The sequence below is a fragment of the Solanum verrucosum genome, unplaced genomic scaffold (genome assembly GCF_900185275.1).
Source record: "Solanum verrucosum unplaced genomic scaffold, falcon-dt-bn FXZP01000253.1, whole genome shotgun sequence".
NCBI classification, from domain to species: Eukaryota; Viridiplantae; Streptophyta; class Magnoliopsida; order Solanales; family Solanaceae; genus Solanum; species Solanum verrucosum.
In genome coordinates this window covers 890,200-904,914 of record NW_026019984.1, presented here as the reverse complement: position 1 = coordinate 904,914, position 14,715 = coordinate 890,200, and the positions used below count along the sequence as shown (strand labels likewise).

At 35.9% G+C, this 14,715-nt stretch overlaps 2 protein-coding genes across 2 annotated transcripts; one reads left to right on the top strand and one right to left on the bottom strand.

Moving 5' to 3' along the window:
* The first annotated feature begins 777 nt into the window (after positions 1 to 777).
* LOC125817961 (elongation factor 1-alpha-like) lies at positions 778 to 3,541 on the top strand. The gene is made up of 3 exons (XM_049497464.1): positions 778 to 832; positions 1,603 to 2,081; positions 2,347 to 3,541. The coding sequence occupies exons 2-3, from the start codon at positions 1,620 to 1,622 to the stop codon at positions 3,226 to 3,228; spliced, it is 1,344 nt and encodes a 447-aa protein (XP_049353421.1). The 5' UTR covers positions 778 to 832; positions 1,603 to 1,619; the 3' UTR covers positions 3,229 to 3,541.
* A 445-nt stretch (positions 3,542 to 3,986) lies between these two features.
* LOC125817986 (ABC transporter G family member 3) lies at positions 3,987 to 12,697 on the bottom strand. The gene is made up of 11 exons (XM_049497487.1): positions 12,060 to 12,697; positions 11,894 to 11,973; positions 9,781 to 10,067; positions 8,648 to 8,819; positions 7,768 to 7,881; positions 7,314 to 7,442; positions 6,351 to 6,542; positions 5,918 to 6,004; positions 4,688 to 4,960; positions 4,384 to 4,491; positions 3,987 to 4,273 (listed from the first exon to the last, which is right to left on the bottom strand). Exons 1-11 carry the CDS (start codon positions 12,529 to 12,531, stop codon positions 4,016 to 4,018), a joined length of 2,172 nt encoding a protein of 723 aa, XP_049353444.1. The 5' UTR covers positions 12,532 to 12,697; the 3' UTR covers positions 3,987 to 4,015.
* Between the last annotated feature and the right edge of the window lie 2,018 nt (positions 12,698 to 14,715).

Below are 14,715 nucleotides of genomic sequence, written 5' to 3'. Positions count from 1 at the left end.
TTCATGTCTCGTATGAGTAGACATGAATAACATAATGTTTTCAAAAATACACACAATATTACTAGGAAATAGCATTAAAAAATCAGAATGTTTTGGTTTTGGTTGCGTAAGGTTTAGGTTTGATTAATAAACATTAACAATGTCAATAGAGCACGAAATAAAAGATCAGTTCGATGCACAAAACATCTCACACTATATTTGTACGATCATACGACAACTAAATTTCAATATCCTTTAGAATGTTTCTCCTATTATTTGCGGTGTCTTTATTGTTTTTGTCTTTTTCTTTTTAAATCAACTCTGTTATATGTTACCTAAACTGTGGGTCTTTTAAAAACAATCTATCTATCTTTACGAGGTAGGAGTAAAGTCTACATACACTTTATCTTCTCAACACCACACCCATGAAATTTTACTTCTTGTTGTTACATTATACTTTTATAATACTAATAATTTTAAGATTAAAATAAACTTTAACTTATGAGATTATATTGAATTTGTTGATATGGTAGTAAAATAATTTCAAAAAAAGTGTTGGAATATGTCAACATCATAATGTCATAAAAAATAAAAATAAAAAGAGAAATGTGGACATAGAATGTAATGTTTAGACTTGGAGGCCAAGTAAATTTGATCAATTGCATTCAAGACATGATGTTAAGATGTTTGACTTGTTTTTTTTCCTATTTAAATATTAATTATTTTATTTTTTAAAAAACGTAAACCGACTTAAGCTCACTCATCCTCCTCTATATATATAGAACCAATAACCTTTTGTAAACTTAAATTCTCCTTCATTTTTCAACTTATTATATGTGCTGTGCTTCTCAAGGTTAGATAAATGATATTCCATCACTCATTTTTGCTTAGTTTATGTATATTTCATGCAAATTTGTTCCATGATCCATCAGTTTTTTTTATAAAATTGATACTAGCTAGTGTAATTTGATGCAAATTTGGTTGATGTTTGCTGAGTTTCTATATATTTAGTACGCTTTCCGATCCGTCCCATTCTGTGTGACCTTTTTTTTTTTTTTGATCTGTCCCAAAAAAGAAATGTCACTTTATTATGAGAAACAATTAACCTTTAAAACTTTATTTTTACTCGTAATGAATTGATTTATAGCTATACAAATATTTAAAGATTTTTTTTGAACCACAAATATCATTCTTTTAAATATTGTGTCAAGTTAAACTGTGCCACATAGGGAGTACTAGCTTTGATTAGTTTTCTTGCAAATTTGTTCCATGATTGATGAGTAATTTGATTCATGTTCATTATTGCTCTGTTTCTATATATTTGATAGTAGCTTTGATTAATTTAATTCAAGATTTGTGACTAAAGTTCATTAGTTTTGTTCATCTTAAATGTCTCATGGTTCCTGGAGAAGAACATTTGCCTTGTAGATTGTTCGGTCTTTGTGTATATTGTTTGATCATCGTTGGATTATCTGTTTCGTTGATTGGCTACCAAAACTCGATTTTGATGTAATCGAGTTTTCAGAATTTCTCTGTCTGTGTTTTGATTGAATTGTCAGATTCTTATAGACATAGAACACAAAACTTTTAGATGTTTTTGACATTTGTTTCTATTGTTGACAGACTTTTAGTTGATCAACATGGGTAAAGAGAAGGTTCACATCAACATTGTGGTTATTGGCCATGTTGACTCTGGAAAATCGACTACCACTGGTCACTTGATCTACAAGCTAGGTGGTATCGATAAGCGTGTCATCGAGAGGTTTGAGAAAGAAGCAGCTGAGATGAACAAGAGGTCATTCAAGTATGCCTGGGTTCTTGACAAGCTCAAAGCTGAACGTGAACGCGGTATAACAATTGATATTGCTTTGTGGAAGTTTGAGACTACCAAGTACTACTGTACTGTTATTGATGCTCCTGGTCATAGGGATTTCATCAAGAACATGATTACTGGTACCTCTCAAGCTGACTGTGCTGTCCTGATTATCGACTCCACGACTGGTGGTTTTGAAGCTGGTATCTCTAAGGATGGACAGACTCGTGAACATGCGTTGCTTGCTTTCACACTTGGTGTAAGGCAAATGATTTGCTGCTGCAACAAGGTTTGCTCTTTCTTCAAGTGTGATTCATTTCCCAGTACTTCCTTCATGCCCAGTTGCCCAACTGAAGTGTGGACCGGGAGCCCAAATGGGGATGGACCTGATTTTGGTATATATAGCATCTGGACCTAACTCAACCCCAAATGCTAGCTATATAAGCAGATTACGAGTTCATTCCCCAATGATTGGGACTTTAACCTACTCTAACTGATGTTAACTGAAGAATGATGTTTCATGTTTTGCTAATATGTTTTTATTCCTTGTGTAGATGGATGCTACCACACCTAAGTACTCCAAGGCAAGGTATGATGAAATTGTGAAGGAAGTGTCTTCTTACCTTAAGAAGGTTGGTTACAACCCTGACAAGATCCCATTCGTGCCCATTTCTGGTTTCGAAGGAGATAATATGATTGAGAGATCAACTAACTTGGACTGGTACAAGGGTCCAACACTTCTTGAGGCACTTGACCAGCTTAATGAGCCTAAGAGGCCCTCGGACAAACCCCTGCGTCTTCCACTTCAGGATGTCTATAAGATTGGGGGGATTGGGACTGTTCCTGTTGGTCGTGTTGAGACTGGTGTCATTAAGCCTGGTATGGTTGTGACTTTTGGTCCTACTGGTCTGACTACTGAAGTTAAGTCTGTTGAGATGCATCATGAAGCTCTTCAGGAGGCACTTCCTGGTGATAATGTTGGTTTCAACGTCAAGAATGTTGCGGTTAAGGATCTTAAGCGTGGATTTGTTGCTTCCAACTCCAAGGATGACCCTGCTAAGGGGGCTGCTAGCTTCACCGCTCAGGTCATCATCATGAACCATCCAGGACAAATTGGAAATGGATATGCTCCAGTGTTGGACTGTCACACCTCCCATATTGCTGTCAAGTTTGCTGAGATCTTGACTAAGATTGACAGGCGTTCTGGTAAGGAACTCGAGAAGGAGCCTAAGTTCTTGAAGAACGGTGATGCTGGTATGGTTAAGATGATTCCCACCAAGCCCATGGTTGTTGAGACCTTCTCTGAGTACCCACCATTGGGACGTTTTGCTGTGAGGGACATGCGTCAAACTGTTGCTGTTGGTGTTATCAAGAGTGTTGACAAGAAGGACCCATCTGGAGCCAAGGTCACCAAGGCTGCTCAGAAGAAAAAATGAATGGCGCAGTTCAACTCTGGAGTACCCAGAGATATCGATATCTACTATAATAAAGTGTGTTACGAAAACTTGCTATGCTTTACTCTTCCTGTTCATGTTCAGTCTTTTATGTTGTTGTTGGGTTCTTGTTTTCTGCCTTGTATGTCAGGTATCCTTTCCCAGAACTGGGTGCTTGACAGACGGTGGCAAAAGACATAGTTCGAGTCGTTTGGTTTTTCTTTAGAGGTGTCTTGGTCCATCCAAGACGTCTCTAAAGATATGTTATTTGTGTTTCTTATAATACGTAAATCGTACTTATCTGTTTTTGTGCTGATTATCTTTTCTTGCATTATCCATCCTGTCTTTTCCCTTGAAGTCTCTGGAGTTGTGCGCAACTCAACTATTTCATTGAATACTTGCTACCCGTTATTATTAAAAAACTCCGCTCACTAAAGCTTAGACAAATGAGAAAAGATTACCTACCATTATGATCATCCACTAATAATCAAGGTCACTTAGAACACAACATCTCTGGATAAATATTTAGAAGCTGACTTAGACAAATTGAGGTTTCCCATTGTATCAGGCAACAACCTAATAGGTAGCTGCAAATACACAATTTTTGGGTTCTGGGGACAGCCATCAGGTGCATGTCGTATACTCCAAAAGTAGTGCATATTTAGAGAGTCGACATGGGTGCAGCAACATTTTGGACAGTCCAAACAACATAGATATACTCCCACTGTCCCACATTGTATAAAAGCTATGAACCAAGAAACTGAACCAAAAGTTGCTAGGAGTATAGTATTTATCTTGAATTCCTTGTATTTTGGTTACAGAGAAATAGTTTGGGTACAAAGAGGTTTTTCCTGACATAAAACTTGAGCAAAACAAAAACAAGAACTCTGTATGCAACAGCCATAAGAAACAATACTAACAAATTTTTCCACTTAGAGTTGCTATCAGCAGATATGTCATATACATTTTGCAAAGCCTGATTACCAGATATGGTCCTCACCTGACCAACTGCAAAAGAGGTCTCGATGTACTCGTTCTCCAAGAGCCCCTGAAATAAAGACGCGATTTTAAGATATTTATAAGAGATGACCACCTAGTGATCAAGTACATGCATTTGAAAGAATTTATAGCCAATTGTTTGACCATTTTTGAACTTGCCTGGATAGAGTAAGTATGAAAAGCTATATAAGAAATGGGGTACATCCATACTGGTCCTGGCAAAGAACTTCGGATTCTTAAAAAGCCAGCAGAAAGCATCATCATCACCTGAAATGTAGAAGACCACAGCCGTTGAATGGAAGAAGAAAGATGTCAAATCAAATAAATCCTAGACTAGGGAAGATCTCATGTGTAACAACCCTATAGATCAGTAAAATTGCAATACTAGTTTTTCTTGAAATATGTAAACTTCATTCGTGGTAAATAATATCTTCAATACATCAAGATTTAACACGAAACTCACTTGTATGGAGACAAAAATCAAGATGCTCCAGAAGATGTCTTGCCAAATGGAAGTAACAGCGAGTACCAACCCTTCATTTACCAATAGGAATGTGAAGAAATTCAGCACGAAATACATCAGCATGCTGAACTCATCCCGCAGGCCAACAAGAAAATAGAAGACGAGACTTGATGAAATGGAGATGAGAAACAAGAAAGGTATGCTGGCAAAAAGCTGCCCAAGTAGGAAAATAAATGCACCAGAATGCTGGTTTGATTCTTCACATGCGTATATCTGCATGTAATAGAAACACCCTGATTAGTCTTTGTTTTTTTCCTGTTTTCTTTTGAGCTGGATGATCAAAGAACAAACTGGCCTACACAGCATTCAATAACGAAACCTAACTTTTGCAACAGAAAGTAAAAGATAAATAGAAATCAGTGACAGATTATATAGTTACCTTACCTCCATTGAAGGAAAGGTTGGATACATACTATACTAACTATCCTGTTTCCAGGAAGAATAGTCTCTAAGACCTTAATGTCACAAGGCCTTCAGCCTTACAATATTTTCATGAATCCACTCACATAAAAGCAATATTTCCATGAATCTACTCACATAAAAGTTGCTTTCAAGATGCAAGTCCAAAAGCATTCTTTTTTGGCCTGACGAATTTGAGCCAAGAGTTTGACTTAAATGCAACATGCTGGGAAAGTTTATACTTTGTAATTGAGTATAAGATAATTCACCTGACGGAGCATTGCAGTCGAATACATTCAAGTACACATTCTTAATATATATCCCCCAAAATTGCAATACAAGTATCACATGTAGACCTCGTAACTTCACAATTTAAGCGATCATTTAGTTTGCATAGAGATGATCAGTCATCAAAAAATAAAAGGGTGGAAAATAACCTCTAGTGATTCTGATATGGGGATTGAAACCGGGAATAACAGAAAACTATAGAATAGGTTCTCTAATACTGAACTTGATATTCCAGGGAATTGAAGATGGAACTGGATTAGAGATTACACCGTCTTGAGTCTTGACAAGAATGGTCATGGCCTACTAAGCAACAATAAGAGAATGAGCACTGTCTATAGTTTCCCTATCATGTGGCCTCTTATGTTCGAAAACATGCATCTCTTGCATTCATTTCCAACATGAAATCACTATATAAGCAATAAGTTTCATAGAATCATTCATGCATGTTATCCAAAAGAATCACAAAAAAGCTATAGGGATCACCTTAATTTCTTTCATCTGTGCAGGTACACCGGCAATGCTCAATAGAGAGGTGAATGAAACAAATACAAAAATTGCTGCGACTCGTGTCTGCATCACAATAAAGATGTCAATGTTTAAATCAGAAAAATAAGGAAGATTGATCGCAAAAAGTTATCATGAGAAGAACATCTAACATCATAGTGGAGAAACTCAGTCCATAAATAACCAAACAATCTTGGATACATGCATTTCTTGCTGTACATAATTTCCTCTTTTCAACATATAACACAAATAAAATCAAAAGTTGCCTTGGCAAACAAAATTTACCATTTTAGGTAAATAACCAAACTGCTCAGAAGATGGCATGCCCACACATTATATAGCATACTACTTAAGTAAGAAATATCAAAGGAGAAAATAGGCATATCTAATGTCTTGATGGTTATCAGCTTACCACAACAGATGATAAGGTATGCCCCAATCCAGAAAATACAGTACCGATGCAAAGTGCGAGAAGCATATATAGAATCAACCTAAGCCAATAGTATTTCCACTCCCTTGACATAATCAATAAGGATCTCCAAGTCAACACTGCAACTCGTGTTAAGTTGCCTACCATTCCCTTGCTTTTGAGAGATGGACCTTCCTGAACAACATAGCAATAAATCAGGGAGTATATTGGAGTTCAGGTGCTAGAAATAATGTTTGTTTAAAAAACCTAAAAATCTTACTAAGTTCAGGCGCTAGCAATAATGGTTGTTTGATAAAGCTAAAATCTTACTACTAATTTAGGAAGAAAAATACTTTAGTTAATTATTTAAAACTTTAAAGAGTTCTGAGGGAAATAACAAAATTTTGAAGTGACTAAGATGAATGACCAGAGAGTGTATAACAATTGCATCCTTCAAGGGTTTTGGTCATTCTCCGGACAACCATTATTTCTTAATCATCAAACAGCAAACTACATCTTAAAGAAGTACTCACTCCATTCCAACCTACACAACATAGTTTGACTTGGCACGGAGTTTAAGAAAGAAAGACTTTTAAACTTGTAGTCTTAAACTTGCCATGGCATTTATGTGGCCAGAGAAACATGTCATCAAGCGTAAAATGAAAACATTTTAAAGTTGAATTATTTCCAAATACACAAAGGTGTCATTCTTTTTGGATCGGACTATAAGGAAAAAGTTCCATATAAATGGAAGGAAGGGAGTAACTGTTTGCCACAATAATTTCATCGTCAACTGAATGAATTAAATATGTTAGCTCCCAAGAATGAATTAAATATGTTAGCTCCCAAGATATGTATTTTTTTTTTTGAGGATACAAGATAAGTATTTATATTTCACAGGTAGGAGTATTCAAGTTCTGTATGAAGTTAATAGTGACAGATATCAGATCTCCTGTAAAAACATACCTTCTCAGTGAGCTTCACTATCATAGTCTCGAGAGAAACAGCATCTGCCGACGATTTATAGGTTGCTTCAAGGGTACGTATAGCAACAGCAGTATCCATGTTCACTGCTGACAAGTCTCCGTGGTCATCCTGTCCAGAAAACAAGTTATACAAACTTAAGAGGAAAACCATAAATTCTTTTTCATTTTCTTGGAGGGGAAGGGTTGTGAGGGAACAGTTGGACACTCTTATGATAGCTTTCCTAAACGATGACATACTCCTCTTTAGAAGAAGAATTGACTCTAATCAATAGAACAGCAGCATGAGTGAGTCATGCATGATGATGGTAGTATATTCCACAAAAGTAGACCGTAGATGTTCTATTCATATTGTTAGCTAACAAACCAGCAAGAATCAGTATGATTGAGTTGCTAAGGCAATAAATTAAGGAGTCCAAACATTTTCAGGAAAATACCTGCCAACTTTTGCACATCGCGATGATCCTGTCAAACTCTGTGTTTATGGCACGTAAGAAATGATCTGAAGGACTTTGCATGATTGGGCAAGGAAAACCAGCATTTGAAAAGTGCTTCACCATCACCAAAAAATGATGTCAGTCTCTGACAGTTATTCTTATCAAGAACCTAATACTGTGTAAGAAAACACAGCTTCTAACCGACCCCCACCCCCAAATAAAAAAACAAAATCATTTCCTTCTTTCCCCCACAACCCTGTGATTGTGCAATATTAGCCCTTGGGAATAAGTTTTGCCCCAATAATTCAAATATATGATTTCCTCTTACCTAGAAACTAGCAAAGTAAATGTTACTGATTTCCTCCTATTGATAATGCTACTATATACTGAGATATAGACAGCTTTGACCAGAAGATGCTTGTACATGACCCACTTTTGACTACTAAAATCCAGATACTCAATGTTGCAAAATAAGTTTCAACAGGGACAATCTTGCATCCACATCCCAATTCTAAGAGAAGCAGGCAACAAAATGTAATAATCCTAACTATGGGAAACTATGTAATTCAAAATAATTACCACCCTTAAATGAATGGTAATACATAAACCATTTAAGCCTCAACTACAGGGATCACTTTTATCCTATAGTAAGAGTGTCATCTGAATTATACATTTGGCTTCTTAGTTTTCAAATAAACCACATCCCTCAATTATCTATGAATCTTACATACAAGAAACGAGCAACTAAAGCCTTATCACAACACCAATTTGTATCTTTCAGTATATAATTGTTCTATTTGATGCACTCCTGATTGCTGAAAAGCAACTGTACAAGAATCAAGAAGGGCATAGTGTGTGGAAGCATACTCAAATATATTACCTGCAAGCAAGCCAAAGTTTCCCCAAAAAACAATGTATTTCCATTTGAGAGGAGGCAAATGCGATCAAAAAGGCCAAAAACTTCAGTACTGCTTTGGTAAATGGTGAATATCAGAGTGCAGCCGGTACTTGCGAGCTTCTTCAGTGTAACCATCATCAGAAGTGCAGAAACACTGAATGTGACAATTGATTGAACATCAGGTAACTAGGAGTAATGCATTAATAAACATATATAATAGAGTGAAGAGCCTAAAACGGCAAATCTCAACCGCAATGAATCACAAGATCTTCTCTTTTTGTTGTGTGAATTACAAGTAAGATTATACTGGCCATGTTGTTTCATTCTGGTGTAAACGGGAATAAATAGATGCCACTGAGTCTCTATTAGAAGTACCAGAGTCTCTGTAAGGAAGAATAGAACTTTTGCCAGTTGATAATTTTTTGACTTCATCTCCCTATAAATATTTGTGCTTTTAGTATTATAAAACTTGTTATCATCTCAAAAAAAAAAAAAAATTGATTGGAAGAAAAACTTTATAGAGAATCAAAAAAGGCCATTCATTTGATTGAAGTTACAACCCAAGGAGAACCACACCCCAAAAGCTAGCTCTTGAGGGGGGAGAGCCCAAGGCTATATAAACCCCACATCAGCACATAGTAGTACTGATGAAACTCTGGAAGTATCAAAAGTTAATTGGCTTCTTGTTGACAGGGAGGAAAGCAATGACATCAAGTTTTTATGATGCAAACTAGACTGACCAAGGATCGGCCTAGTTGGGGGGAAGTATGTGTGATGTTTGTATGCAAGATTTAGTTCAGAATTATTTGATGACCCAATAAAGACGAGAAGGCTCTGAGGCAGGTAACATATTTGTAACTTATGTGCAGGATTATGTGGATCTCTTTTCTTTTCTTTTTTTGATGAAGTTTATGTAGATTTATTTGGTGATAGTAAACTCAATCATTTTCTCTGTCACTGCATATGTAACACATAAGACCAGCCAATAAATCTCCTTTCCCATCTAATCCATGACATATTAGGGAGGCATTTACCAACAATGAATAGCTTAGTATAAAGTTAACAGTGTTCAGTGACAATCCTTTTGATATTTAAACTTGGTGTAAGAAGTAAACCTGTCAAGCCGATAAAGGGGTTCATCTATAAATAAAATGTGTGGTCTCATAACAAGTTCCCTGGCAATACTGACACGCCTTCTCTCGCCACTTCGAAGACCTTTCATGTAGCAGTGTCCACCTATAAGTTTATTAGCATAATCTCCCAGTGACATAGAATCAATAGCATCCTCCACCACACTCCTTTTCTGACAAAGAAAACCAGGAAGCTGAAGCAATGCTGAGTAGTAGAGGAATTCACGCACTGTCAACGTTCCAATAAGAGTAGTTTCTCTGTCAACAAATCCCTGCAGGCAAAAAAATTCCATATCAAAAGGCAGAGCTCATGATAAAGACTAGTCAAGTTCCTCATCTCTTAAAATCAAACTGAATGAAGTAATATTATTCTCTCTTTCCTTAATAAGACTGCAATAAATTTGCATTAAGCCACCGACCATCACATTTACGCATTATTGTTTGGGTTGTGTATTGAGAGGAGTGAAGACATGAGTAGATTCTAGTATAATGTGCTTTTTATACACCCGTGAACAAGAAGGGCTGGCAGTTGTGATAAAAAGAACTTTCATTAAGTTCTTGTATTTTCCCACATTTGCCCTCGTGGAACTCACAAAAATAATATTGATCTTCATTTTTGAGGTACAGTGAAGGAATAAAGCACCCTTTTATATAGTAAGTAAAGAAAGGGGTTGGTAAAAAACAAAACTAAATAGGAATGGTATTCCCTGTTGCATAGAAGGATGCGTACACTTTGTTCAATGCACTCAACATAAAATTAAACAAGTCTTAAAGATAGATTCTAGAAACTAGGTTTAGAAAACGTAAGTTTTTGGCTGTTGTACTTGCTCCTTTTCAGGGCAGATTCAGGCCACATTCCACTTCCTCTTGGAGGTCAATTTTGACCTCTAAATAATTGTAAGACTTGGTCAGAAGATCTTCCATGGGATGGAGATTTTTCCATCATAAGACGATTTTTTTATTGCTAATTGAAGTCCATTAAGCTTGTCTTAAAACTTCTTTGTTTGAGATCTTGTCCTGGTCTTTTTGGAGCTTCCAAAACTTCATCCTTGTATTTTAATGACGTTGAATTGCCATGGATGGCATCACACCCTCCAAATGTCTAGCCTCGAGTGTGTGGGGATTAGAGTCTCACATTGGTTGGAGGTTGGTTGTAGCCTCTTTATATGGTTTGGACAATCCTCACTCGATGAGCTAGTTTTAAAGGTCAAGTTCAGGCTAAGGTCAATATTTTTGAACAAATCCAAATTGAGCATTGTAGTCAGAACACCATAGAGTTGCTTAAGGGATTAGCTATATTGGTGATGGCTACTCTTCCTGTGTAACAAGTTGCAGGATGCTAATTTTAATCACTAAATGTTTGTGGCTCCAATTGCCTCCATTGGGGTCAGAAAAATATAGTATAAGCCATATGGGCTTTACAGTTCCCATAGAGTGAAATTAAAGACTGAATATCCCTGTTTTTCTCGATACTAATAAACTCCCTATAAGTTTTGAGTGAAACTAAAGATTGAATATCCCTTTTTCTCTGGATGCTAATAAACTCCTGAGAATTACTCCTCTCCTTCTTTCCACCTCTTTTTCAGATGGACTTCTTCAGTAGGTTTGAGATCAATACTTGAATAAGAAATATGCACCTTAACAAAACTGAAGGAGCAGAGAAATGCACCTTAAATATTTAATTTCTCAGTTTTGGATGGAGTTACTACAAGTCCAAATTTTTCTACAATATGATAAATTAAATAGTAATTCTATATTTTTCTTGTAATACCTTCTCCATTTAAGAGGTCGCATTCATGAGAGGTGAATCAAAATGGTAACTCTATAATGATATTTAGAACATGTTGTAAAATGTAAACCATTTAAATAATCACATTTTATTTTTTCCTTCAACTTCCATTTCTTGATATTTTATTATCTTCCATGCATGTTCACAGTCTTAATTTTTAAACAGCAAAGCAAGTAAACCGCACAAATACACTGTAAAGGTTCATGTCAGATAGTTTCCACACAGGATATTAAAGAAAAATAGCCACGGACAACATTTTGCTTACTATGAACAGCAACTCAACTACAAAGTTAAAAAGCATAGACTTACATAGGAGCCATAAGGCATGCACATTTTCGTCCCATTTACAAAAACCTCACCATACATTCTGGCTGAATCAGGCAACCTTCCTAAGGAAGAGAAACAAAAATGGGTTATGAACGATTCATACAGATTGATACGCAATCCAATAGACGTTTCCCTATAGAACACAAACCTGAAAGGGCTCTCAAGAGCGTTGATTTCCCTGACTTGGCAGGTCCCATAATTACAGTCATTGTACCAGGTAATGCATAACCATTCGAACTCTTGACCACCTTATCAGAGTATTTCCGTTTTCCCTTTATTGTAACTGTCAAATCCTTCCAGGCAATAGATGCGCCAGCAATTTTCCTTGTAATAACTGCCCCATCTGGTAAAGGTGGAGACGGCAACGAACCACTGTTAAGCTTTGACAGGGAAGGGGAGGCTGGTGTAGTTGCAGCATTGATGGAATCACCTCCTTCGTCCACTCTGACTTCAATATCCGTGTCTTCCCAATCAGGTGAATCTTCAAATGAAATTGGTTGTCTAAGTGAACCAGGTTTCCTCAAGTAGAAGAAATTACTTGATGGCACCCTACTCGCTGGACTACTTGCCGAAGAAGATGAAGACCTATAATGATCCGATTGGGACTGTATTTCTTCCATTTCTTTTCAGTTCTCCAATTCTGCTCAACTATTCTGAAATGGCACACTGAACTGCAAGTTGATACGTAGGGGAGAGAAAAACTGCAAGTGTTTTCTGACGAGATTTTCAAAACTTCTTTCAATCCCCTCGACAGAGTCGCAAGCAACTACTCTGTAAATATACAGTTACAAATCACTGAAAAAACGAAAAATGAAGAAGAAGTTACAACAATAGTAGAAGAAACCACATTCAAACAACTTTAAGCATCAAAAGGGCTTTCGTATAGACTCTTATGCATCAAATGGAACCAATAGCTGGTTGTGAAACAAGAACCATTTCAAATTTATATCAATCAATTCATCACCATGCCTCCATCCCAAATTAGTTGCAGACTTGCACCAGCTATATGAATCTTCTATATTCATTCCGCTCTATTCGAACCAATTTCATTTCGAATACTTCAATTTGTTTTGAAAAGATAAAAAGGGTATTCTTTAAAACTAGAAGTTCTCTTAATATCCATTATCATACGCTAACATATAAGTTTCTAACCCCATTAGAAGAAAACTTTCAGCAAAAACAGGACCTAGTGTAAGTTTAAGAAAAAATGATCAAACTTTAAACCTGAAGTGTCACTTTTTAGTGAGTTCTATACCTAGACTATCAGGCGTTTGTGATTCCTACCTGAATTATCACCAACTATTTATCAAACACACCTCGAAGCTAACTAGATCAACTGTTTTGACTACAATCGCCAAAAGGCACGTGACAACTTAATTTGCCCATAAATTTCATCCACATGGCAGTTGACTCATTAATTTCAAAGAGTACTTTGATAAATAGTTAATAATAGTTCACGTAGGAAACACGGACAGTTCAGCCAGAACACTCACAAAACGTGATACTTCAGGTGTGTTTCTGATTATTATCTCTTAAATTTTTTTAAAAAATTCCAATTATTTCCTTTAATTATCTGTGTGGAGAGCCATTTGGCACCATTTTTAAATTAGAAAAAGAGAGTGCACACCACGCACCATTAGATACTAGTCAAGGTGTGTTTTCAATAAATAATTGGTGATGTTTAGGTAGAAAACGCAAACACATGATAGTTCAAAGCACGAAACTCGCAAAAATATATATGATATTTAGGTATATTTTCGAAAAGAAAAATCAGGAATAGTAACTAGATATAGTGATCAAATGAGTTGAAGAATACCTATAAATCTTTTTAACCCAGAAATATTCCCATAGAAAAAAGAATCCCTTTTTTTTTTATCTTTTCAAGAGAAATGCTATAAACTTAATTTCATCTATTTGAATCAAACATCAAGCACCAAACTTTTTAGCTCTAGCCAACACTTAGCAATGTTTTCTCAGCAAACAAAAAACTCTCAACTCTCCTAACCCAAAAAGCTCACCCACAAAAGCAGAAACAAAAACAAACTCAAAACAGAATAATTATTTTTAACCCAAAAAAAAAATACAGATTTTTTTTTTACGGATTACAAGTTGGTAAATCAAACATTAGCGAATAATGTAAGTTCAGATAGTCAAATCGAGCAGCTACTAAAATTCCCCCTAAAACAAGAGATTCAAGCATACTAGTAGTTCAATTAAACTAGTGCAAAACAATTGGAGCAGCAGAAAAGACCACCCAATCCAAATGGCGAAAAAACTATGACAGAGATTGATTTGAGCATCGAAAAAAGCAAAAAAGAGAAGCTACCATTAGGTGTAAGGAAGAAAGAACACAAACCTGGATCTGAATTCTGAACACTGAAGAGAAAAGAGAAGAGAGAGATGAAGAATACTTTAGAGAGAGAGCGTAAAGACTGCTGCTCACTGAAACACTGAAATAGAGCAAGTGTTGTCTTTACTCTTTCAGACTTGGACATGGAATCATTTTAGCCCCTTTTTTTCTGGGTTCAAAAATTTAGCACCACCTTTTTTTTTTTGCGGTGTTGAGACTCGATTAAATTTAAATTTAAAACAGAGGAAAGTACTTATCAGTTCATCATAAATTTAAGATTACATTAATTTATTGACAAGTGATGATTTTATTGTATTGCGTTGATTACAAAGGGTAATATTATTGAATCGGGTTCCTTTTAACTTGTCATAATTTTCTTTTTAAGAGTCGAGCATTATGAATTTTGACTAACATTATATATATATATATATATTTTTCATTATATTGATATGAG